General features: G+C 51.3%; 1 protein-coding gene across 7 annotated transcripts in view; it reads right to left on the bottom strand.

Annotated features, from left to right (window-relative positions):
- VPS13D (vacuolar protein sorting 13 homolog D) overlaps nucleotides 1-25,686 on the bottom strand; it is an 86,640-nt gene that overhangs the window by 22,512 nt on the left and 38,442 nt on the right. For 5 of the 7 annotated variants that reach the window (XM_077312269.1, XM_077312266.1, XM_077312265.1 and 2 more), the window contains 24 exons: nucleotides 25,503-25,655; nucleotides 24,929-25,064; nucleotides 24,116-24,163; nucleotides 22,835-22,985; nucleotides 22,340-22,550; nucleotides 21,945-22,192; nucleotides 21,282-21,473; nucleotides 18,952-19,078; nucleotides 17,552-17,694; nucleotides 16,191-16,321; nucleotides 15,240-15,415; nucleotides 14,763-14,886; nucleotides 13,603-13,838; nucleotides 12,835-12,943; nucleotides 12,449-12,612; nucleotides 11,584-11,692; nucleotides 8,491-8,670; nucleotides 7,615-7,731; nucleotides 6,359-6,508; nucleotides 5,724-5,873; nucleotides 4,458-4,554; nucleotides 4,025-4,170; nucleotides 3,768-3,902; nucleotides 2,860-3,027 (listed from right to left, as the gene is read on the bottom strand). In XM_077312269.1, the coding sequence (XP_077168384.1) occupies nucleotides 2,860-3,027; nucleotides 3,768-3,902; nucleotides 4,025-4,170; nucleotides 4,458-4,554; nucleotides 5,724-5,873; nucleotides 6,359-6,508; nucleotides 7,615-7,731; nucleotides 8,491-8,670; nucleotides 11,584-11,692; nucleotides 12,449-12,612; nucleotides 12,835-12,943; nucleotides 13,603-13,838; nucleotides 14,763-14,886; nucleotides 15,240-15,415; nucleotides 16,191-16,321; nucleotides 17,552-17,694; nucleotides 18,952-19,078; nucleotides 21,282-21,473; nucleotides 21,945-22,192; nucleotides 22,340-22,550; nucleotides 22,835-22,985; nucleotides 24,116-24,163; nucleotides 24,929-25,064; nucleotides 25,503-25,655 (3,601 nt within the window). Of the gene's footprint in view, nucleotides 1-2,859; nucleotides 3,028-3,767; nucleotides 3,903-4,024; nucleotides 4,171-4,457; nucleotides 4,555-5,723; nucleotides 5,874-6,358; nucleotides 6,509-7,614; nucleotides 7,732-8,490; nucleotides 8,671-11,583; nucleotides 11,693-12,448; nucleotides 12,613-12,834; nucleotides 12,944-13,602; nucleotides 13,839-14,762; nucleotides 14,887-15,239; nucleotides 15,416-16,190; nucleotides 16,322-17,551; nucleotides 17,695-18,951; nucleotides 19,079-21,281; nucleotides 21,474-21,944; nucleotides 22,193-22,339; nucleotides 22,551-22,834; nucleotides 22,986-24,115; nucleotides 24,164-24,928; nucleotides 25,065-25,502; nucleotides 25,656-25,686 lie in introns of those variants that run through there. The other 2 variants (XR_013226852.1, XR_013226853.1) reach the window with 2 other exon arrangements.

The following is a 25,686-nucleotide window of genomic DNA, read 5'->3' as shown; positions in this document are numbered from 1 at the left end:
GAGACTTAAAATTTATTCTGTGGTTTAGAGCTCAGCCCTGAACTGTCATCTCTGCCTGAGAAGCCGGTGGAGGAGGAATAATTTTTGGATTTAGTACTGCTAAGCCTCAAAGAGGAAATTCAGCGTCTGAAATTCAAAGGTGGTGGTGGGGAGGGCAGGGAGGTGATGCCAATAATTCAAATAGTTTCTATGCAAGCCGGGGAGCCTCCTTGGTGAACTGAATGGATATTCCTTCAGGTGGCCACATGTAGGATAAAAACACTTTGAAAGAAAGAGAAAGAGAGAAAAAGAAAAGAGACAGAGAGACAGAGAGACAGAGAGACAGAGAGACAGAGAGACAGAAAGAAAGAAAGAAAGAAAGAAAGAAAGAAAGAAAGAAAGAAAGAAAGAAAGAAAGAAAGAAAGAAAGAAAGAAAGAGGGAGGGAGGGAGGGAGGGAGGGAGGGAGGGAGGGAAATCGGCTAATCTCTGAGGAACATTACTGCAGGAACGGGCTGGAGTGAACTCTGATTAACCTGGGCTTTTGTGCCAATTTAAATACACAGAACCTCTCCACTTGAAAGAAGCCATTCACCCACTATGTGCTCCGAGATGCATGGAAAAACCATTATGGGAATAATCAACACTGTGATTACTAGGGGGGGGGGAATCTATACAATGGCAAAACCAGACAGAGCTCATAAACGGGGCGGTGTGCCGTTTCTGACAGCCACGTTCTTTCTTTTAAAGGGGCAATTAAAACCAAGCCTTGCGGGGCTTCCCAGACCCAAAAGGGGCTGTTGTTATGTGAAGCCTGCAAACCACAGACTTTTCAAGGCACCAGGTAACAAAGGGGAACCAGGCAGGAGGAGGTGGAGTAGTAGAAACGGATAAATCCGAGCATCCCCAGACATCTGTGGAGAAAAAGCTTTGGCTGGCTCAGTGTGCAAGAGCCGGTGCTGTGTATCCAAAGCGGGGGAAATGCCCGGCTCTTCCGAAATCAGGTGGACGGGTTGAGCCGGAAGGGCAGACGGGCTAATTAATCATCGGGCCTCTGCGGACGGGAGGAGGGTGACGACAGCAGGATGATGTGCTGACTAGACTTCTCTGACAGAGAGAGGGTACTGGGGCCTCCCCGAGATCAAAGTTGGCGTCCGGCGGCACTGTGAAGGCCAACAGAGCTTTATTCAGGGTATAAGCTTTTGTGGGCGCCCATGCGTCCTCAGATAGCAAAAAGGAAGTGGCCACTCCATTGTCATTGAGGAAGTGTGCTGAAGCAGAAGAAACTGAAGCAGAAGAAGCAGAGTTGGTTTTTATATGTCGCTTTTCTCTACCTGAAGGAGGCTCAAAGCGGCTTACGTTCGCCTTGCCTTTCCTCTCCCCACAACAGACACCCTGTGAGGCAGGTGAGGCTGAGAGAGCCCTGATATTACTGAAGAAGAAGAGTTGGTTCTTATATGCCGTTTTTCTCTACCCGAAGGAGTCTCAAAATGGCTTACAATCCCTTTCCCTTTCCTCTCCCCACAACAGACACCCTGTGAGGGAGGTGAGGCTGAGAGAGCCCTGATATTACTGAAGAAGAAGAGTTGGTTCTTATATGCCGCTTTTCTCTACCCAAAGGAGTCTCAAAGCAGCTTCCATTCGCCTTGCCTTTCCTCTCCCCACAACAGACACCCTGCGAGGGAGGTGAGGCTGAGAGAACCCATGAATAAAAGCTCTGTTGGTCTTCACAGTGCCGCCAAATGCAAACTTTGGCGAAAAGTGGCCAACATACATATGGGTGGCGATGCACTCTGACGGATCCCAAACCCGGCTTTGTCACCCGGGGAAAATGACATTCCAGGTGTGAGCACTGCTGGGGACTGTCAGAAGAGCGCATGGAAGACAAAGGACAAATCACGACGGAACGGCATGCTCCCCCAACGGAGACTTCCACAAATTCAAAAACCTCTCCGCAGAATATGGTTTACAGAAGAAAACGGGCCATGAAAACTCTGGTGGGCTACCGGCCTTCAAAATGAGCCACACGCGGGCTCTTCGCTCAGGCTGCAAACCAAGAAGTTATAAAGACACGCCATTCCAGCACAGTCACTTGTCTGGTTTTCCCCATCTACTCAGCCTCATATATTCAGTTCCCAGACCTGGGCCTCAGCAAAACGACAGGAGTAACCGTGGTTTGTTCATACAGACATCACCCCCCCAAAGTTGGCACGCGACATGGTTTGCAACAGCTTATTTCAAAACCACTGAACTCAGTTCACCGGCCGATCCTGAAGTCTGAATTTTGTGAGTTCACACCGCGCCCTAAGCCAGAGTTGAAACCTGTTGATCGCTGCTTGATGTGAATCGCAGAATCATAGAGTTGGAAGGGACCTAAGGGGTCATCTAGTCTGACCCCCTGCAGAATGCAGGGAATTCAAAACTACCTGCCCACCCACAGTTTCCCCAATTCCATGACCAGATGATGCCCTCCTCCCCAAGCCCCCCCCCCCAAGACTCCCTGGCCAGTCTGCCCTGGAGGAAATTCACCTCCTGACCCCAAAGTGGGCATGCAAAAGGCCAAAAGAGCCAAACACCAATGCAATCCCTTCTGCCCACCCTCTCACAACCTGCCTAAATTAATTAAACCCTTATGCCACAGGCTATGAAGCACAGGCAGTGTGGATTGCAAAGGAATATCTTAAATGAAGTTGGGGCCAGTTCAGAATTTCCCAGTTTTCGTTACTTCCCCAGCAGGGATACATTTCCCCTTCCTAGATCGCCCCTGGTCTTCTGAAGCCGTGGAGATGGTCCAAACTACCAAAGCATAACCAAGCAGAATAACTGAGCCAAAAAGCTGCTTGGCTCCCTGTGACTCGGACCCAAGTCATTAAACTGTTACCTTTGCAGCGGAGTTTGACACGCCGTGCGTGACGTTCCTGATAAGGCCCCCGACGTTTCCGTACTTTATCAGCCCAGTGACGCCTTCCGAAACGTCGTTCAGGAGACCCATTGGGTTGCCGAGGAAATCCACAGAGCCTAGGATTCTTGCCGCTTGGCTGAGCAGTTCCTGTGAAAACAAACAAACCCACCAAGACGTCAGCCACAATCCAACGAGGATGAATCGCTAAACTTGAAAAGCACCGAAAAGGCCCCCCCGAGTTTAATCTTCTGCTGCAGGTTAGGGCTCTCTGCTCAGCAGCTCACCCACCGGCCAGCTTACGGAAAGTTGAGTGTTGCAGAGGGTGAGAATTCCCCACCCCCATCGCTCGATGTGTGTTTTGTTCGCCATGCTGCTGGTTTACAGGTGTTTTAACAACAGAGCTGGATACAGGGATGGGGGGGGGGGGCAGGCCTGCTGGCTGCTGAATGGGACCCGCCCGGTTCAAAGGCAGAATGCCTCTGAAAATGAGACACAATCACCAGGCATGGATGACTGTTTCCGGGCCCTGCTGCTGGAAAAAGAACACTTGATCCGATGGGTAATTGGCTTGTTCCAGCATAGTGACCTTTACGTTTCCTCCCTACCAGCCCTCAAAGCGCACCCGGTGCTTCCCCAATGTTTAAGGGAGAGAGGTGGCACCCTCCTTATTATTATTATTATTAGATTTATATCCCGCCATTTCCTTGCGGCTCATGGCGGGTAACAATATCACAAATCCCCCATTAAAACCCCATAAAAACAATAATAACATTGCCAATATTACCGGCACGGCAAGAACGGCAGATCAACTTCCCCTCCCTCCCCTCCCTAGGGACTACAGAGCATTCCCCTGGTCCCTTGGTGGCCTCTAACCCAACGCCACTCACTTCTTGGAAGTGCTTCAAGACGTCATTGACGATGAACTCTTTCGTCTCGTACGGGTGGACCCTGGTGAAGGGGTCGAGGTTGATCACGGCGTCCTCAAATCGGATCAGGGGGAAGCCCAGGGTGCTCTTCAGCGCCTATGCAAGCAAAAAAAGAGTGTTACTTCTTTATGCTCGCCATCCCGGTGCCTTCATCTCCAGAGTTCTGCTCAGCTCGGAGTTCCAATCGAGACCTCGTTCTCAAAGCAAAGGAAAGGTACCTTGAGGTCCAGGGGCAGCTTGCTGGAAGTGAAGACGCTCAGCTTTATCTGCGGCACGCTAATTTTGAGGTTCTCGAAATAATACCGCTTCTGGGCTCCTTGATCCACGGGCTTTTCGTGAAGGTTCTCGTCATAGCTTTCAACCTCTACAGTCAACAGCAAGCACAAAGGTGTCAACGTGAGCCGACAGGTTAACTATTCCTTTCCTGGGTCGAACTGTTTCAACCCACTTATTACTAAATCGATTGTATAAGAGGCGGTCAACCGAGCACAGTTGCCCCATGCCTTCAGGAAGAGCTGAAGGACAGGACGCTAGGAAAACCTGACTGCTTCAAAAGAACGGGAGGAGACAGGAGGAGAGACCTGGCAGGGATAAAAGGTGCTGTTGAGCCGTCAAAACGCTTCCTTCTGAGACTAGTTCTAAGGACAGTACCTGATTCGGCCTGATCATAGCCAAAGAAGCTCAGCAGCTTCAGAAGCAGCTTCTCCTCGATTTGGACTGTAAACCGGCGAGCCGTGATCATCAGGTGCTGGAGAGGAAACACAGAAAGACACGCCGTTGGGTTAGGCTGTTGACGTATTTTGGAACAGAAGATCCCGCAAGGCGCGTACGGTCTGAGTGCGCCCACCGCCAAAGACTTCCGCAACAAAAGAAGGAAGCCGGCATCTATAATTTTAAGATTTGCGGTCATGAACTTCAGAGGTGCAGGGCTTCCCCTGATGTGATGCCTGGCTTCAGATGGAAGACCAGGGAAGCAGAAAAGCTCAAGTCTTTTACCAAACCAGTATCGCACAGGACTGAAAGAAGTTTTTAAAAAAGCATTCTTGGTTTTGCTGAGATAAGAGTCAGTTGGATCCTACCCACTCACAAGAGGAAGGAACGGAAGGAACCAGATTTTCTTCCTTCCCCTTGCCCTAGCAGCCCCTGCCCTCCCCCCCAAAACCCCTCCGCAGAGCTCTAGGAAGAAATCTGCGACCTAGAATGGTAGCATCCAGCCAGAATGAAGCATCACGAGTATCTCCAAACCAGAGCGATGGCTGCACACAAAGGCTTTTAAATTTGACTTCACAGAATATGGAAAAATCTCGGACTGCGAGTTTAACAGTGAGCTGAATGCAAGCAAGAAGCACAAAGGAGCTCGCAGTCTACCCAGTTTTGTGCCGATTTAAATGCTACAACATCCCAAATGAGTGAAACTAACACGGAGAGACCACACACATCCCTCCCCAATTTTGAACGCAGAGGGGACGGACAATCACCACCCCTGGCAGGGCCTTTTTGACAGTGGCCCCTTTACTCTGGGACTCCCTTACCCAAGGCAGCTTTTTATACAAGGGGCAGAAGACTTCTCTGACTACTCAGACTCTAGGCTGCTGCGATTTCTCAACCCTCAATTTTCTGTCTTGTCCTGACGGTCCGTTTGTTCTTGCCTAGACTAGCCCTGACCCCCCCACCCTGCCTCCACTGATGACTTTCTGCCTTTGCAGCGTCCCATTTTATACCTGGCCTTTTCCTGCCGCCTTTTGCCTACTGCCTTCTTATTCCGTTTTACGATCTGGGCCAATGTCCTGGCTTCTTAAATCCGAAGCTGCGGGAGAAGCCGCCTGACCAAAAACCTTTGCGGGGAACGTTCGGGGATTCCGCGAGACACACAAACAAAACGTCAGTGGCCAAAAGGCCGTTTGGTGGCGGGATTACCTTGTATATATCAGTTAAAGGGCTCTTACTGGGAAATTTCATGGCATTCAATTGCACGGCGGGGCCCGTCTCGACGGCTTCGTTTTCGTTGGTTTGCGGGGTCAGAAAGAGCATGAAAGGCCGGGTGGTCCCGATGAGCTGGTTGTCCACCTGAACAAGGAGGAGAGCATTGAAGAAGAAGAAGAATTGGTTCTTAGATGCCGCTTTCCTCTACCTGAAGGAGTCTCAAAGTGGCGTATACATTCACCTTCCCTTTCCTCTCCCCACAACAGACATGAAGGAGTTTTGTGGCATTTTGGATCCTAACAAAGACACTGTATCATCATCTACCTGTGGGCCCATGAAAGCAACGGGAGACTGCTTCCATTACAACCCCCCAAAGAGCACAAGAGTACGCTCCTCTCTGCAGAACTGTGTTCGCGGCCTCGAGGGTGCCGTCTTCTTACCGTCGGTCTATGCCGCCTGCTAAACGGTGGGCCGTAGGACCCAGCAAGCAATTCCAGCCGCTCGCCTGAGCAGACTCTTGAATCCATTCCAAAGCCACGCAGTTCAACCCCCCCCCCCCCCGTTTGTTTGCTCTGGAGCTGGCTTTATTTGAAAAGCGTTCCTGTCGGAGAATCCGCCCCTTCCCTTACCTGCACGTCCTGTATGCTCAACTCAAGTACTTGGCTGGAGGAGAGCTGAGTGAAATGGATGCTGATGCCAGTGAAGCTTGAAAAGATCAGCTCTTCCGGGACTTTATTCACTAAAGATAAGCCGATGCCACCTTCCAGTTTCAGCTGGACCTGGGAACGGATGGAGAACGGTCCAAAAATCAGAGCGCTGGGCTCAGAACCCCGGCTGGGGTCTTTGAGGGCAGGGGTCTGTTTGGCTTCTGTGGGTTTTGCCTCTTTCCTTGCAAGATCCGGGGTTCTTCACCAAAATGTTCTACTAAGCTATACTTTTAAAAATGCAGCAGGACGCGTGGCGTGAAACGCATTCACGACACTCATTGGTCTGGGAGAGAAGTGCTCATCAGCTTGTGGCAGACTGGGTGGTCTCTGGGTCCTGCTTTCGGCAGGCTAACAAGAAGGGGGAAAAATTATCAGGGAAAAAATTTCCACAGTCAAGAGTAGTTCAGCAGTGGAATAGGCTGCCTAAGGAGGTGGTGAGCCCCCCCTCACTGGCAGTCTTCAAGCAAAGGTTGGATACACACTTTTCTTGGATGCTTTAGGACAGGGGTAGTCAACCTGTGGTCCTCCATATGTCCATGGACTACAATTCCCATGAGCCCCTGCCAGCACTTGCTGGCAGGGGCTCATGGGAATTGTAGTCCATAGACATATGGAGGACTACAGGTTGACTACCCCTGCTTTAGGATGCTCTGGGCTGATCCTGCGTTGAGCAGGGGGCTGGACTTGATGGCCTGTATGGCCCCTTCCAACTCTATGATTCTATGGCCTGTATGGCCCCTTCCAACTCTATGATTCTATGATTCTTTGGCCTGTATGGCCCCTTCCAACTCTATGATTCTATGATTCTTTGGCCTGTATGGCCCCTTCCAACTCTATGATTCTATTATTCTTTGGCCTGTATGGCCCCTTCCAACTCTATGATTCTATGGCCTGTATGGCCCCTTCCAACTCTATGATTCTATGATTCTTTGGCCTGTATGGCCCCTTCCAACTCTATGATTCTATGATTCTATGGCCTGTATGGCCCCTTCCAACTCTATGATTCTGTGATTCTGGGGCAGAAAGGGCAAGGTCTCAGCCAACTGCAGTCAGCGACTGATTATATATTCGCTCATGATTCTCTTAATGCGGAGCTAATTATTGTACACAAAAAAAAGGGGTCGGCTGTCGCTATCGGAAGCAACGAGGGAAGGGAGCGGAGCCGCGGTCTGACTCACCTCCAGCTCTTGCTCCGCGTCTGGATTCTTCAGCTTCCACAGGTCTTGCTCCAGCGTGAGCAGCTCGTCCCCTTCGTACGAGAAACGATCGTTCCTGCGTTGGTTGAAGTCTGTTATCTAATACAGAAGGCATTATTAGGGCAGCTGACCTCCGGAGATGTCACAACTCTCCTAATGTGCCTTGAATGTGCCACAACGAGTGAACCTGAAAGGATCTGAGTGAACCTGCAAAGATCTCACCCTGCCTGATCTCTAAAGCTGCAGTACTGATGCTGGCTGCATGCTTTTTCTGCATTTTTGTTGGAAGACACCATTTCTTTCGGAAAGTGCAGCAAGGACACCCTTCTCTGTCATGACACTCTCTCAGGAGAGAATATCAATGAGGTAGCAGGGCACAGATTACCCCAGTTTCTAAACTGACAATTATGACCTACACACCGCATTCAGACAAACTGCATTTTGTGCAGCAGGTTCTGCTCAGTCTACGGACACAAATAACAAATGGCGGTTTACACGTCAGCTTCAATCTGCCGGCTTCTTCTTGCTTCCTCCCTCTCCCACCTGGAAAGGTATCTTTGCCATACTGAACCAACCCCCCCCCCCTCCAGTAACCAGCTAATCAAAAGTGGTGGAACCACTAAATTGACTCTGTAAATTCAGGCACCACACTACCATTCAACCAAACTGCAGTTTAAAAAACGGACAGAAGCCCTTGGCGCCAAACTCTGGTTTGGTGCCAGCTTACGACTGCTTTTTTAAAACAAGAACCTGTCTTGCTTTCAGATGTCACAAGGAATGGGCCTTTAGTCAAAACACAGCACAACTGTTTCATCTGCAATTCAAAGGCTTGCGTGTTACAAGGGGAAGGCCCGTCACCTGCAAAACGCGGGTCGGCCCGTCCGGAATGACTCTGGCTACAAGGATGCCGGATCCGGGTCTCATCTTCTGGTTGACGAACTGCTGTTCCGGAGGAGCCGGGCTTAACGTTTCCAGGGACGTGTCTGGACCCAGGACGACTTCCGCCCCGTCGCGAAGCCCAGACCTGCCCCCTTTAGTCTAGGAGGAAAAGGAAGTCATTAATAAAGGGAGTTAGAAAATGAACGAATGCTTAGCAGCTTAAGGGGGTGGGGGGGGGGGCGGCTCGACAACCGAGCATCTGCTTTGCGCGCCGAAGGTCCCAGGGCTCCACCTCTGGCATCTCCTCTGAAAAAGATCAGTCAGGAGGACGTGATGTGAAAAGGCCTCCGCCGCTTGAGCTGCTGCCAGTCAGAGCTGACAACGCTGACCTCGATAGATCAACAGACTGACTCATATGTCCTTAAAACGCACATGCTGAAATAATTTTCAGGTCGAGGACACGCACGTCTTCGGGCCCACGTGTTGGATAGATGCCTCTTTCTACAGGAATCTGTCCAGAAGTGCATCAGAAGGCCTGCTGTGTCGGACACCCCCCCACCCTCTGAATGAAAATGGATGGCAAGCAGAGAAAATGGCCTCTCCACAGTCTGCCCTCCCCCACGCAAGGTGGTTTGTCCGATTCCAGTCTGTTAACCTTCATGTGCCAGGGAACTCTGATTGTTATGTGAGGAGTTCTGTTTCATGCTGCGGCCACTGGGCCCAGCGTACTGTTGTAGTTAAGAGGGGCGGGCTTCTAATCTGCAGAGCCGGGCTTGGTTCCCCGCTCCTCCACATGCAGCCAAGCTGGGGGACCTTAGGCTGGTCGCAGTGTTCTCACAAAGCAGTTCTATCAGCGCTCTCTCTGCCTCACCTTCCCCTACTCCCTTTAATAATAGGTAAAGGTAAAGGTATCCCCTGTGCAAGCACCAAGTCATGTCTGACCCTTGGGGTGATGCCCTCTAGCGTTTTCATGGCAGACTCAATACGGGGTGGTTTGCCAGTGCCTTCCCCACTCATTACTGTTTACCCCCCAGCAAGCTAGGTACTCATTTTACCAACCTCAGAAGGATGGAAGGCTGAGTCAACCTTGAGCCAGCTGCTGGGATCGAACTCCCAGCCTCATGGGCAGAGCTTTCAGACTGCATGTCTGCTGCCTTACCACCCTGCGCCACAAGAGGCTCTTCCCTTTAATAATAGGTCCTCTTTAAATGCATTCCTATCATATATCAGAAGGATGTGACGTTAATCCTATGGTGAATATGTATTTGATTCAATCTCCAAATGTTTCTATGGTACCCACTATACAGAGGTCTACAAATATTAACATCACCAAGTGAAAATGCTCTTTAGTAGTGACTCCCTAACCCTAACCCGGTAGTTTTGGCAGCCCGGTTTTTATGAATCCCTTCCCCCGTTTTTTTCCTACTGTTTGCACACACTTCTTAACTGTCACAACTTATGCAGTGAAGTGCATTGGGGTGGATCTTTTTCAGGACAATGGGTTTGCGTGCCCACCCTCCCCATTTTGGGGGACATGTTAAAGGGGCCTTGGGGGGCTGAGCCATCCCGGCGCAGAGGCTGTTGGTGGGCTCACCCCGGGTGACAAATGCAGCCACCCTTGCGTGACCTCCAACTATGTGCAGCTCCCTGGTTCTACCCCAGCCAACCGGCTTGAGGATGTCTTATCAAGTGGCAGGCAGATCCACCCGCCGTTCTTTGCCGATGCTCCTTGTTCTGCCATCGATGAATCTCTGCGGCCCGTTTCCTTCCGCCCACTTGGCGCTGTGCGTTTTGCTCCTCTCTGCAAGGCCTCTCCATTTTAAGCCCTGCAACTTTTACGGGTACTGATAAGTTTGAGCGTGGGAAGGAAAAGGCACAATACTGCACTGAATTAAGAAGAAAAAAAGGAGAGAAAGTCGGGGTAAATCGAGGGATCAGAAATGCCAAAGGGATCTCTTTATTAAAGACGTCTGAAGAGGACATCTGTTATGGCGTGGCTGACAAATTTTTTCCAGATGTAGCATTCGGAGTAGTCAGCCTTTGATCAAAGTGACTAAAACGGCTCCTTTCTGCTAACCCAGGCTCGGTTTCTTTGGACGTTTGGGGAAAGGGAGGAGGGGGGGAGCGTTTGCCCCAATTTCCTTTGAAAAATCCTTTTTCTTGCAAAAAGCCAATTCATCATGGTCAGGCCAATTTAGCTAAAAAAAAAATGCAAATGCTTCCCTTTTGCACTAAGTGGGGGAGCGCAGAATTTTTTCAGACCAAATTTTTGGGAAGTGAGAACGGTATGAACTAACTTGCAAAGACTCGAGGGTCTGTAATCTTCTCCGAGACACAAAAAACCCCACGACAGGCATGTGTGTGTCAAGGTCTCGGCAGGGAATGGAAGGAGAAAGGGCAAGAGACTGATGAACTCCAAAGACTTGGGGCTGGGCAATCATCTTTTTATGTTACCCCACCCTTCAAGCAGCGATCACCCGCATCCGCGCTCAACAGACGAAGCTGGAGTTTTGTACCCTGCTTTTTACTACCCGAAGGAGTCTCAAAGTGGCTTACAGTCGCCCATCCTTCCTCTTTCTCTACAACAGATACCCGGTGGGGTGGGTGGGGCTGAGAGAGCTATGAGGGAACTGTGACTGGCCCGAGGTCACCCAAGCTAGCTGCGCGTAGAGGAGAAGGTGGGGAATCAAGCCCAGTTCTCCAGATTACAGAACTGTTCTTAATGACTACGACCAAAAGCAGGATTATAAACAAAATAAAAAACCAAGAGAACAGAGCTTCTCGTCATCCTATCACATACTTTGACTAGTCACAGGCAAGAAGGTCACTGTTAGAGAAACCCAATTTTGATTTTTTCCCCCCTAATCTTTCAACTTATAAATTGGTAATAACAGAGTTGTTTAATAAATTGGTAATAAATTGGTGATGAGTTGTGTGCTGCACTTCGGAAGTAGCACGGTCCACACCCGAAAAGTGGGTGGAAAAAAGCTTTTCAAATTAGCAGAAGCACCTTTGGGTGCAGAGGATACAACCAGCCAAGCCTCTTCGCCCGAGGAACATGGCAGTACTGACCTGCACAACAAGCCCGTGCATGCCACACACCAGCTTTCCATCGCGAAAACTCCACGTCTGAGTCGTGCTCCGCCGCCTGTCTGGCTTCCTTAGCATCAGCGGCTCGTATCTGAAAAAGAAAACACGGGTCCGCTTCTGCCCTTCCAGTCCCCGCTTCGATTCCCACCGCCCCCAAAAGCGTTTCCGTCCCCAGCCTTCTCCAGTGGAAACAGGATGTTGAGCATGCTTGGAGGAGCTAGGACCGTAACTGCTTCTGTGGGCGGGGCCAAAAGGATATCTGATGGGTGACTTCTTTAAAAAGTCAAAGAAGAAGAATTGGTTTTTATTTCCCGCTTTTCACTGCCCGCGTCTCAAAGCGGTTTACAGTCGCCTTCCCTTTCCTCTCCCCATCACAGACAGCCTATGAGGGAGGAGAGGCTGAGAGAACCCGGATATCACTGAAGAAGAAGAGTTGGTCCTTATATGCCGCTTTTCTCTACCCGAAGGATTCTCAAAGCAGCTTCCAATCGCCTTCCCTTTCCTCTCCCCACAACAGACACCCTGTAAGGGAGGTGAGGCTGAGAAAGCCCTGATATTACTGAAGAAGAAGAAGAGTTGGTTCTTATATGATGCTTTTCTCTACCCGAAGGAGTCTCAAAGCGGCTTCCAATCACCTTCCCTTTCCTCTCCCCACCACAGACACCCTATGAGGTGGGTGAGGCTGAGAGAGCCCTGAGATTCCTGCTCGGTCAGAACAGCTTGATCAGTGCTGTGGCGAGCCCAAGGTCACCCAGCTGGCTGCATGTGGGGGACAAGCGGGGGATTAAGCCTGACTCACCAGATCAGCACTCCTTGACAGCCAATACTGACTCAAGCCTTTGCTTACCTGTTATCGGTGACGGCTGCCAGGCCAGCGATGTCCAGGATCATGGAGGATTCCGTGGACCGAGGAGGGGACGGCTTGTTTGGATGGTGAGGGACGGCAGAGCCTTCGTGGCAGAGCATGCCGGTGCCGGTCATCCGCCACAGCTGAGAGCGCTTCCCGGGCTCCTGCAGGCAGGAATTGAGAAGGGGCGAGAGGGACGTTAAAAACAGCACACCGAACACACGGGGAAGAGGGGGGGGGACTGCGACTGTTTTAGCTAACGATCAATTTCAGTTTAAAATGGAAAAGTGGCGAGTGGGGACCTGGGAGCCGAACTCCCCAAATCTGTTTCAGACACTCTGAAGCCCAACTGTTACGTTGTTTTCGAAGGCACGTGACTTCCGTACCTTTTTCTTTAAAATGACTCTCTGTGTCTTGGGAGAGACGTCAAGGACGAGCTCGGCACAATCCAGCTCTTTGTTTGAAGCGACCGGCCTCCCGCTTTCTTCCTGCAGGCTAGAATGGGAAGAATGGTAAGCCGCTTTGAGCCTCCTTCGGGTAGGGAAAAGCGGCATATAAGAACCAACTCTTCTTCTTCTAGAATCCCAAGGAGATCCGGGGGGGAGGGGAGAAATTATTCAATTATTTAGGAAATCCCCAGCTGAAAGGACAAGCTGTTTTTACAGGGTTGTGAAATCTGACCGCTGCACTCCAGTTTTCACCCCTAAAAGCACATGTAGGACAGAAATCCTTTGCCTGCCCTCAATTCCAAGAGCTCACCATAACCTACACAGATATCTTTTCTTTATTTCACATCCTGTTTTTCTCCCTAACAGGAACCAACGGCAGTAATCTTTACCTCGCTCTTCCTTCCTGAACCCCATCCTCACAGCGCTAACCACAAGGCCATGCTGCCTTTCGAAACTTTGGGGGCAGCGACAATTGGGGGGGGGCGGTTCGGCAGCCTCAGAAATCGCCAAGCCGTGCCGAACCGCTCACCCCTACACGCAACCACAGCCCCAGCGCGATGCACCCGCTGCCAGGTCAGCACACCGAAACCGTCTCATGACAGTTTCTCATGAGTAAGAACAAAACATAATGGAGGCTGGCGCCATGCAAAACAACCCCCCCCCCCCCCGGCTACCGTTTTGGTGGAAAAGAAGAGAGCGGATTACCCGGAGAAAGTGTACGCTGCCGCGATGTAGATGAAATTTTCGTAGTAGAGCTGCTTGCTGTCCTGAAAGTCGTCCATGCTGCACGTGATCTCGGAGGAGCCGGCCCCCTTGACGGTCAGCGTGATGCACGGCGGCAGGGTGGGCTCGTCCCAGGCGTAGTCCAAACAGGTTGTCGGCTTGACTTCCGTGCTCAGCCGTGGTTCTGCCACGCTGAGCTGTGCGAACACGACGGGGACCTGCGGGGAAGGGGGGGGGGCGGAGTTGTGGAGCGGTTTGTGCCGGGCTCACAAATCCTTGCCCCGGATTACCATCAGAGTTGGGGAAAGGCTGTGGCGGATGCTCCTGGGTAAATCGCCCCAAAGGGATCGACGGCAAAACAGGAATAGGAACCCACTTTCGCACAGCCCCCGAAGTTTTCATTTTGTGGAATTTTGTGAACCGCCCCGAGCCAGCTTGCTGGGAGGGGCTGCATACAAATCCAATCAATCAATCAATCAATCAATCAATCAATCAATCAATCAATCAATCAATCAATCAATCACTTTTTCTTGTTCTTTGCTGTCAAGGTTGCAGCCAACATATGACAGCCCCGTAGGAAAGTGGTGGTTTCCATTGCCCGCTTCTGTCTAGCAAGCACAGGCATTTTGGGTGAGTTCCCACCCAGGGCCTAACCAGGACTGACCTTTCCTGGTTTCTGAGATCCGATGAGATGGAGCTAGCCCTGGACCATCCTGGTCAGGGCACTCCTTTCAAAATGGATGACTCCAAAGCCTTGGCCTTCCTCCCCAGGGAGATTCATCTGCTTTTCTTTGTCATTGCATTCTGCCAGCAGGTGAAGACTATTTTTTGGTGCTCTCCAACAAACTGGCCCTCCCTCCTCCCTGACTGTGTGGTCTCCGCATGCCTCTGGATCAGTCTTTCCCAACCAGGGTTTTCCTGGGGTTTCTCGACAGCCCTGTTCCTGTTGTATTGTCATCTTGTAGCTGTCATCGAAATATTTTAAATGTGTAATGTTTTTCGTCCCCTGCTTCGGGTACCCAATTTGGGTGGGCAGGTGGCGTAGAAACATTATACATAAGTACAATTGAGATAAATATGTCACACCTACCCTAATTCACACCCCTCCATCAGCTGCTAGACCCAGAGCAAGAGTTCTTTACCTTGGAGAAATTGTCTATGCGGAACGGAGGTGGCAGCTGATCGGTGTCGCTGAACGAGACGCGGTAGGTTGCTCCCTTGAGAGTGATCTCCGCCCGTAAAAAGTAGCATTTCCCGAGGGCGTCCCTGCAAAGGGCAAACAGGAGCAGAAGTTCAGTAGGTTTCACAACTAGGGATGCGCGCTTCGGCTCAGTTCACCACAGTCCGAGGCGGCCAGCGCCGTGGTGTGCCGGCGTGCCAGCCAGCGGCCGCACACAAACACAGAGCGCTAAGCCTGCATGCAGCCCCCACTGGTGCGCCACCACTGCCCCTCCTCTCTGCGCTGCGGCGCTGGCCTCCTATGCGCCGCTTCGGTGATCGAACCGAACCGAAGCGCAAAACCCTGTTCACAACCTCTGAAGATAGCTGGGCTGTCCCCAAAAGGAAGTGTGCGAACGAAATCACCCCCTCCACCCCCAACGCACACAAACGGCGACCACCTCATGTTGACGTGGAAAGAATTATTTTTGTTGACTTCGAAGCCTCCGGACCAGATGCAGTTGGGGACGTCCATGAGCCGCACGCACAGCAGCTGGTCGTAATCGTTGCGCGGCCAGTGGAAGACGACGCTCGAGCCGGGGAGCGTGGAGATGTAGCCGTCGGGGTTGGAAGAGCCCTGCGACGGAGGCGGGAGGAGAGAAAGGGAAGCCAATGAGAAACGCGGGGATGGGATGTGAGCGACCAACTGAAGGTGTGCAAGGAAGGCATAGCGCAGGGGTAGTCAAACTGCGGCCCTCCAGATGTTCATGGACTACAATTCCCAGCGTTCGCTGGCAGGGGCCCATGGGAAGTGTAGTCCATGGGCATCTGGAGGGCCGCAGCTTGACTATCACTGGCGTAGCGCATCGCTATGGGTGAGTGGAAACACTTTCCCTTCCAGCGGGGGCCCCAACGTGATGCTCATGGGGTCCTCTGACACTTATTCGGGCACCCACCAAGTGTTTCCAGAAAGTGGGCGGAGCTTCTACCAGTCAGGCCTCTGATTGGCTGTGAGGATCAGCAGCTGTTGCCTGTTATCTAAGGTAAGCTGCAGCAGCCATTTTGTGGCCAGCTCTGACTCAGCAACCATTTGTGGCTGTGCCTACCGGGCTGTACAAGAATTCCAAAGGTGCCCGGCAGGTTCAAAAAGTTTAGGGACTCCGGCCTTGCAGGCTTTCATTCTGGCCTTAATGCAGCCCGTGTGGAATGCAGCTCGCTTTCTAAATAGTTCTAGGCTGCTTTTTCCCGCCTGCAGAAATTTTGCAATGCGCGGTGCTGTTCGTTCCACCCCAGAGGCATGCCTGGATCCCAAAACTGCTCGCAATAAGGAAACATCATGTCCTTGCTACCAGAAAGAAGCCCAAGCACCCGCGATGCACGGGTGGAACACGGCGAGACAGAAATCTCCTCACCTGTCCCCTGGCAAACGCCCGCTGCGCGAAGGCAAGCTTGTGCTTGGATCTGTTATCCAACAGGTAGCGAGGCGCAAAGGTTACCATGCACGTGTCGATGTAGCGGCCTCTGCCCTTCTTCACGTCGATCCCTAGGAAGAAGCAGAGTCAGGCAGCAAGAGGAGCATCAGGAGTCCTGTAGTGATAATTAAGAATCCTAGAATCATAGAGTTGGAAGGGACCTCCTGGGTCATCTAGTCCAACCCCCTGCACTGTGCAGGACACTCACAACCCTCTCGCTCATCCACTGTCACCTGCCACCCCCTTGAGCCTTCACAGAATCAGCCTCTCCGTCAGATGGCTCTCCAGCCTCTGCTCAAAAATGTCCAAAGATGGAGAAGAACAGCTAAACTTCTTGATTCATAGGCAGATCTCTCCCTCCCCCTCTCTCGGAGCGGCGGTACGATTAAATCTGGGTGCCCGCGAAATTTTAATATGATGTCATGACATAAATGCATGCTAGCCCCAGTATGTCTATTCTGGGGGCACCTCTGGTTACTGTTATTGCCGCTGGGATTGCAATACTGACTTTGACAGATCGACGGAAAGGGTCAAATGCGTGGCACGACCCATGGCTCAGTGATAAGAGCCTGTGCTTTGCGTCCAGAAGGTCCCAGGTTCGATCCCCAGCATCTCCAGTTGCAAAGGACCAGGCAATAGGTGAGGTGAAAGACCTCTACCTGGAGAGACCTCTACCTGCCACTCGAGAGGAACATTGTACAGAGCTGTTCATCGGTTCTTAGGCACTTGTTTCCTGCCCTACAGAGAAGCCAAAATAGGAGGGTGGAAAAAATTGCCTGGGGGAGGAGAGGCATGAAGCAATCTCTCCATTTGACTACTGCTAGCCTTAGAGCATGCATAACCTTGGCAGACCAGCAGTCATACACAGTACAAGGTGGCTTCAGGTCTTCCTGGTTAAGACTAAAGAAACTAGTGTCAAACTGTGGTTGAGCGGCCGCTGATTTACTACACGTAGCATCCTGCCTCTTAGCCGAACCACAAGGCCTCGGGGACGGGAGGGGAGGGGGAACAACATGGTGTAAACAGGGCGTGAGTCAGACCAGGGAAGGGGAGGATTAGCAGCAAACAGAGCAGGAAGCGGGATTGTAGATCGTCCAGCCGTACATTTTGCCTTCATAAGCTCCTGACTGCAGTGGGAATTTACACAGAGACCCAATTAAACAAGCGTCCAGTGTTGATTGGGTTACGTTAGCAGTCAGCAACTCAAATGCAAGAACTCCACACCCCTGCCGCACATCCAAGAGACGCGGAGACTAAACTAGAACTTTTCTGTAGCATGAATTCAAATTCCAGCAACCTACCGATGTTGTAAATGAGGCCCGGACGGTTTCCTTGCTGGATCACTTTCAGGGCTCGGACGCCGCTTCCCCCGTCCAGGGAGAAGCCCTGGCACCAGCCCGGCATGCCGTCAGGGTGGATCCCCTTCCCGACTCTCATTGTGCAACTGCGGGAGAAGCACAACGTGCAAATTCAGCAGCCGACCCAATATAGCCTATACAATCGATCGCATCACAGTCCACACCCCGGATCGAAGCTAGCTGAAATCCGGGCATCAGGGATATGAGGTCTACTGCGTCTTGATCTCCCAGACTGCTTTAAAAAACTGCAAATGCTTCCTCCATGGAAACTGTCAGTTCTCGAATACATGGCTAAGCTCGTACCTTGATGTGGAATCACAGATCCCGGAAACACTCTACAGGGGCATTGGAGATAGGACTATGTATTTAGTATAAGTATTTAGCATAATGTATTTAGATACGAATTGGATTTAATGTATTCTTAAAAAATGGAAACTTTGTACGGGTTTGTAACTTATGTGTGAGCCGCCCCGAGAAAATCTGGAGAGGGGCAGCATATAAATCAAAGTAAAAATAAAATAAACCACAGTTCTTCCGCTTAAGGTAAAGGTATCCCCTGTGCAAGCACTGGGTCATGTCTGACCCTTGGGGTGACGCCCTCTAGCGTTTTCATGGCAGACTCAATACGGGGTGGTTTGCCAGTGCCTTCCCCAGTCATTACCGTTTACCCCCCAGCAAGCTGGGTACTCACTTTACCGACCTCGGAAGGATGGAAGGCTGAGTCGACCTTGAGCCGGCTGCTGGGATCGAACTCCCAGCCTCACGGGCAGAGCTTTCAGACTGCATGTCTGCTGCCTTACCACTCTGCGCCACAAGAGGCTCTTCCACATAGCACGTGACAAATTCATATCATGCAGAAAGCACAGCCGTGGCTGACCTCCCCCCTCCCCCCAGGCTCTGGGGAACAAGCCAACCAAACCCAAGAGACAAGCCGAAGGTGTCTTGTGGCAAAAGCCCACTTCACAAGTCACACGAGGATGGGCAGGAATTGCTGAACTGGCACGGATTAACCAGGGAAGGGGTCTGGGGGTGATGGTGAATTGCCAGCTGTGGGCAGCCAGGTTGAAAACAGCCCAGTGAGGATTTTCAGGACAGGCGCTTTTTGCAGTTGCTGTCAGGATTTCCTTACTCATCTGCGGTGCAGCTGCAAAAAGTGTAACGCAGAACCAGAAAACAGCCACCAAACCAATCCAGGGGTGCGTGTTTGCGTGTGTGTTCAAGCTTCCCATGCCAAGAGAGGAAGACGTTTGGAGGGTTTTGTTTCCAGTTCAGAAACAGATGACAAAGCGAGGTCAGAGAATCACAATTGGCTAATCAAAGGCATGCAGAATAAGCCCACGTACAGGTTTGGCTGCTCCTTGTCGGCGTAACAGAAGAGGAGAGGGCTCAGACTTCGGGCGAGTTCATGTTCTTCGAACTGACCGGCCGCGTCGATCTTGGCGTTGTCCTGCCTGAAGATCAGGGGCAGCCCTGCGAAGCCAAGGGGTTGAGTTAGCTTCTTAGACTGCACCTTGACTCAAAGGCACAAAAGATCACTTAAGAGCAGCGGACACTAAGCCGGAGAGACGTGTTTCCTTTCAGCGCTCTTCCCCATAAAGCCTGCTGGGTGACCTTCGGCCAGTCACAGTTCACCGAGAGCTCTCTCAGCCCCACCTGCCTCACAAGTTACTTGTGGGGAGGGGGGGGGGAGAGGAAAGGAAGGCGAAAGTAAGGAGAGTTTGAAGGAGATTTGGTTCTTATAAGCCACTTTTCTCTACCTGAAGGAGTCTCAAAGTGGTTTACATTCGCCTTCCCTTTCCTCTCCCCACCACAGAGACCCTGTGAGGTGGGTGAGGCTGAGAGATCCCTGATATTACTGAAGAAGAAGAGTTGGTTTTTATATGCCGCTTTTCTTTGCCCAAAGAAGTCTCAAAGCAGCTTACAATCACCTCCCCTTTCCTCTCCCCACAACAGATGACTTAAGGCGGAGAAAAGCAGGGTGTAAGAAAACAAGTCATCTCCTAGATCAAAAGCCATGCCGGGAAGCAAGCCATCTAAAATGAACCGCCCAATGATTTACTCTTCAGCAATTCTCAACATGATGTAAGGCTCTCCCCCCCCCCCACCTCTGTGGGTAGAGGGGGCAGGGCTCCTTATCCCACAGATTTTGTGTTTCAGCCACATCAAGCGCTGAACCGACGGGCAACTCAAACCTAAGACAGTTCAAAGTAAACGGCAGAAGTGCATCTTAATTGATAGAATGGCAGAGATTTGCTTCCAGGGAGAGCAGAATCCTGGCCTGAACTAGAATGTGCTCTTCAGGGGTTGGGGAAAGGCATCGGAAATGGGGAGCCGAAGATTAAACATCTTTTGTCCTCCCTTCCACACCCTAAAAGAATTCCATTCGAGCCTTTCCCCCCCAAATAACCACTGATCAGGTTGCGGCAGCTGGTGCCGTATCGACATGGGCTTACGCTCCCCCAGGGGTATGCCAGCTCCTGATTCTGTCTAAGGGAGGTTAATTCGTTTCACATCTGTCAGACTAATCCATTCGGCATGCTCGTATACCCGGGCCTTCTTTTCATTAGCACGTTTTCATCGACTTCGATTTCCTTTCTCGTCAACCGAGGTTATTTTATTGGTGTGATTTGCTTTATCGCCTCTGCGAACTCTATTGTCACGAGCAAGCCTGGGAATATATCTAAATAGATATGGTTCTTAAATTAGCAAATGACTGCTGATGCCTAACAGTTTAGAGGAGGAGAAAAAGTGTACCCGCGTCTTCTGGAAGATGACTCAAATCTCCCTCCCATCCCCCCCGGTGAGGTTTTAAAGAAGATTTAAGGCGGCTGTAAAAAAAGGCTGACACATCGTTACAGGGAGTCATTTCTGAATTCTTGGCCATGCTGACATTCTCGTTTTGTTGTTGCTAGCTCATGATAAATAAAATACTCAAATCGCTAAGGCGAGGCGCCAGCCAAGAGCTATCTGGACTCAAAAGTCTGGCTGACCTAACAGCACCAGAGGGCACCAACGGCAGCTTCTAATCTGGAGAGCTGGCCTTGATTCCCTGCTCCTCCACCTGCAGCCAGTTGGGGTTCGTCACAGCCCTCATAGTACTGGGTCTGGCCGAGCTCTCTCAGCCACATCTACCTCACAGGGTGTCTGTTGTGGGGAGAGGAAGGGAAGACGATCGTCAGCCGCTTGGAGACTCCTTTGGGCAGTGAAAGGCGGGGAATAAAAACCAATTCTCCTTGCCAACCAGGGCAACGATCCCAACAGTTCCTGGCAGTGGGCATTTTGATGCCGTGCCCATCCCTGTTGTGAGATATTTTGGCCCGAAGGGCGCTCCAAATAAAAGATGAACGTAAGATTCCGTTTCTTTTGACATCCCAGAACCCTGATATGATTGAACCAGTTGAAAAGGTTTTATATCTTTGCCATGAGCGATCGTGAATGTGTTTTTGTCCTACTCTAAAGCATGATCTCTGCCTTTTTTTTCTCTGTATAGCCGTGGATCCTTTTGCACTTTCCCTCCTTATCTTGTACTTTTACATGCTATTATTAAAGGCTTGTTGTTGTTGTTGTTGTTATAAAAGGTGAGGGGTTTGTTCACTTTAAGCGGCTCCGCTCTTCTGAGTGCTCGGAAGCGACTGGTCTTCCCTGGGGTTTGCGGGAAGTCGCTTAGATTTACCCGTCTTGTTGATGAGCCAGTATGGGGTGGCGATGAATATTTTCAGGGACCCTTCCGCCCGGCACACGATCCGGATGGTGAGGTTCAGGAGGCGCTTGTTGACGTCGTACAGCCGCATCCGCACAATGTAGTTCTGCGTTCCGGGCGGAATCAACAGCTCTTTGCAATGCGGGAAGTTTTCTAAGGAGACTCCTGGAAATGGGAAAAGGCTGCGGTCACTTCCTGTCTGTTCTCGGTAAACGTTCTTTCCCCAGCAGTTAGGGAGGTTTCTAGCAGGGGGAAGAACTATTATTATTATTATTACTTATTCAATTTATTACTCCCAGATGGCTCGTGGCGGGTTACGTATGTCTGAATAAAAACCCCATAAAACCACCCATTAAAACTCCTTCCTCATAATAACCAGACAAGCATAACCAGAAAAGATCCATGTAGAGGAAACTATAGAAGGGAGGATGGAACAAGAAGGTGACTTAAAAAAAAACACATAGGTGAACTCCCAAGTTATTTGGGCACAAGCCTTCCTTGCCTGTCTGGCCCCTCTCCCTCCTGATCCAGTGATCCACCGGCCTGCTGTCACGTGACAATCCTGGGCCATGTGACAACAATGTGGGCTTTAGCCCCCACCGGCAAACGACCCTCCGGTTCTCTGCCTGGCCTCACCAAGCTCAATGTTCTGCGCTGTGTCGGCCGTGTGCAGGGCCACCTCTTTGCCGGGCTTCAGTGTCCCGCTGATGGGCATCCCTTTCACGTAAAACTCCAACTCGCACGGCAGCAGGTTACAGAGCACCACCGTGGGCAGGAGGTAAATGGTGTGCCCGGGCTGCCTGAATATCTGCTTGGCGCTGTTGGAAAAGATATTGGAGGGCATGTAGTCGGGGTAATTCTCCTTCTTTATGGCGACGCAAAACCTAGGGAGAAAAGACAGCCGAAAAAGACAATGAGCGGGTAAGCAGAAGGGACGGGGTTGGTGCTTGGCTCTCTCTCTTCCTGCCATTTTTCAGCAGCCCTCCCATACGTTCCAGGAAATGGAGGGGCCAAGTCCGAAATTAAGTTACCTGAAGAACCGGCTGTTTTCCGACTCCATCGCGTGGCACTCCCGCTTGCTGCTGCTGACCTCCGAGGCCTTCTGGACGTTTGTCCAGTGGATGGGGGACTTGCAGAAGAAGACGCCCATTCCCTTCGGCCTGGCCTGCAGGCGCCAGGAGGTGAGATGCAGGGGAATAGCAAAGGAATCCCCCGGCATGACGGAAGGCAGGATGACAGGTTCTGCAACCAAACAAGAGGCACTGACATGGCCTTCGGAGAAACTCCTTTCCTTGATCCGTGTGCGTTCAGAAAGTAGTCAGTGCCAGGTGGACTTTTTGCCTGGGAGGGATTGTGATTGGCTGTGTGGGTTGCTTCGGCAGTAGCACCCAACATAGCTGTACAGCTGGCTCCACCTCCTGCTGGAGACATTTTATGGCTGTGGGCCATGGTGTTGCAAGTCTGAAGTCACCTGTGGGCTCAAGGAGGCGAGGGGGGCCCTGCCATAAAGGACGGAACGCACTTACTGTCAGGAGCAGAAGGACTGTCGAGCCTCAGCTCCATTGGGATCTCCAGCTTGTTCCGCACCATCAAGGCCGAGCGCACCGTGATCACCTTCCGGGCACTGCCTTCCATGGTGACGGCAAAAACCACTCGGACCGGAGGCAGGGAAGAAAACTGCGAACCCATAAAAGGGAAGAAGGGTAGAGAGGTTGGGGCACAATATATCCAAATTCTGCAAAAGCTAGAATGGGCGATCGTTATGTACATTTCCTGGCAGGGAAGCGTGGCCAACTGACATCACTTCTGGCCCAGTTCCGGTGCTCATCCACGGTCAAAACGTTGCCAATGGCTTCTCCACAACTGAGCTACAATAGCCCCCACCTCAACTCCTATTGCATGGGCACTGGTTACAGCATTTCTGAACGCGACAGACAGCAGGCAGCTGTGCTGGGGCAATGCGTGACCAGTTAGTGCCTTGAAAAACCGCTCAAGGTGTTGCCAAGTCATGAGCCCCTGGGGACCCAAGTGGGAAAGGGTCTCTCTGCTACTGGAGCCGTTAGCCCATTGGGCTCCGTCAGCCCAGCCTCCCGCTGGGGAACAAGCTCTCCTCGCCCCGCACTTGAATGTGGTGTTGACAGGCGCCAAAGCCCAGCCTTGTCCAGCCCACGCCGAAGCCAAGAGGAAAGCCAAATAACTTTCCTGCCAAGGAAACCTTAAAAACTTGACGCAACCGCAATGTACATGCTGAGGACGGGAGCGCTCTCACATTCGAGTTGGAGAGCAGACTGCCCTTCCCACAGGGACACCGCAGCCCTTGAAAACAGGACAAAACGGCCCGTCTCCTTTTTATTCCCATTTCCTTAATGCTGTAAATTCAGAACGGATTCAGCCGCGATCATCTCCCAACTGGCATCTGGGATGATGGATAATTGCTATATCTCTCGCTTCAACAGTTGTGGCTGGTTTAACTCTCCCTATTATCACAACTGTTTGTTTGTTCTTTTAAAGCACGTGACTCAGATCATTTCACCGTAAAAGCGACAAGATCCAGCACAGGGTCAGACTAGTATCTGGATGACCTGGGTTTGAATCCACCCCCATGGCCAGGAAGGGGGCTAGTCACTTCCTATCAGCCTAGCCTACCTCGCAAGGTTGTTGTGAGGATAAAACAGGGGAAGGAAGAAAAGAGGTCCATCGTTCCCATGAGACAGTGGGATGAAATTACATTCGACGGATCAGCTCATATGCAAAGCAGACGACGCAAAGGAAGGAAGTCCACCAATGGTGAACAAGCTGCTACTTACATAAACATGAGGATGGATGATGTTGGTTCTGCTAATCGGGCTGCCAACCTGGAGAGGAAACCCAGAAATCAAAAATCACCCAGCCCTTATTACAAGCCCTGCTGACCGCCCTCTGCCTCGCTTGAGCATGCGCTGAAACCTGAATGACTGCCAGCACCGAATCAAACTGGTCTGCCTTCTGTTTTTTCCAGACGCAAGGATGACCTTTTGCTTTCAACAGTTTTGGGTGTATTTTTAAACTTTTTACAAACAAACTGCCAACTAGCTGTAGGGTGCAGCCTACAAATGCTACAAAATCCACTGTCAAAATGGAAATGTCCTCTCTTTCTGCTTGAGCATTTAATCATCTCCAGAATGTGCAATTCTGTTTTAATCGAATGCATCCATCATTTTGTTTGCTCTCAAGGGCACTTCCAAAACAGGACAAAAATCCCTGATGGCTGTTAATGCCACCAGTAAATTCTGCTCCTTTGATCAAATAGACATGAAGAGGCAAGAGAAAAAGCCACCAAAAAGCCCCTCCTACCGCCCCCAAGCCTATCTGAACAGGGCTAGTGTGTGCATGCCCCTTTAAAACTAAAACAGGGGGAATTAAGGCGAGTTGGGCCAACTTCCCATGGACAGTTACAGGACCAAGGCTTTATTATTCTCAGCTTAGCAAAAGCAACCAAGGGGCTCCACAGTCAGTCCTTGGTTCATGGGAGTTGGGTGTGTGGGAGGAAAGCCCCCCCCCATTGCTGACAGAAGAGACTGCAACAGCATTATCAAGCCCTCCACCCCCCACCCCCAAAAAACCAAAAACCTCAAACTTACAGTCGACGAAGATGTGCTCTTGTCAGGGGCTGCGTATCGGAAAAAGATCCCCACTTTGTCCACTGAGACCGGACTGACTTGCTCCCAGCCGCTGACTCGCACCTGCAGCTGATGGATCCTCAGGTCGTGGGTGTGCCTGCCGGCGCAGAGCAAGGCAAAGGTCAATGTGATGGCCGAAGGAGCAATGCCTCTGGATCAGCTCCAAGCGGGTGAGTTCCGCCCCCCCACACACACACACAGAGCTAAGCTTCATCAGCATGCTTATTCTTTTCTTTCTGACGGCTCCATCTGGCCTCCTGCTATCAATTCAGGCTGGTTGCGAAGCAGGTGAGCTACACCTGAGCCACAGCCTCTCCCCCAAATTAATTACGGCAAGTCAGGACAATGGCTCATGCAGCCATGTAGCATCCGGCCAGCCTGGAGGGCCCCCTGAGTTGTCGGCAAAGAGCGTTCCCTGAAAACACCGAGGACTGAAACCGGGACCCTCTGCGTGCCCCTCCCCAAGCCCCTGAAGAAAAGCCCTGTAAAAATGCAGATGCTCAAGCATGAAAAGGCGTGGACGGTAGCCCTTTACCTGTGCCTCAGTTTCCCCCTGGCTTCAAACTCAAACGGAACCTCTTCGCCCGTCAGGACTTCCCGCCACTCGCTGACTTTGTGAGCCCCGTCAAGGAACGTGCCGTCTTCCTCGGGCAGGACGCCAGGGCTTCCGCTGTGCGAGAGCGCGGCGCTGAAAACAGAGCACCGTCAGACAGTCGCGT

The sequence above is a fragment of the Paroedura picta genome, chromosome 15, assembly GCF_049243985.1.
Source record: "Paroedura picta isolate Pp20150507F chromosome 15, Ppicta_v3.0, whole genome shotgun sequence".
NCBI lineage: Eukaryota > Metazoa > Chordata > Lepidosauria > Squamata > Gekkonidae > Paroedura > Paroedura picta.
This window is presented reverse-complemented; position numbering and strand designations above follow the sequence as displayed.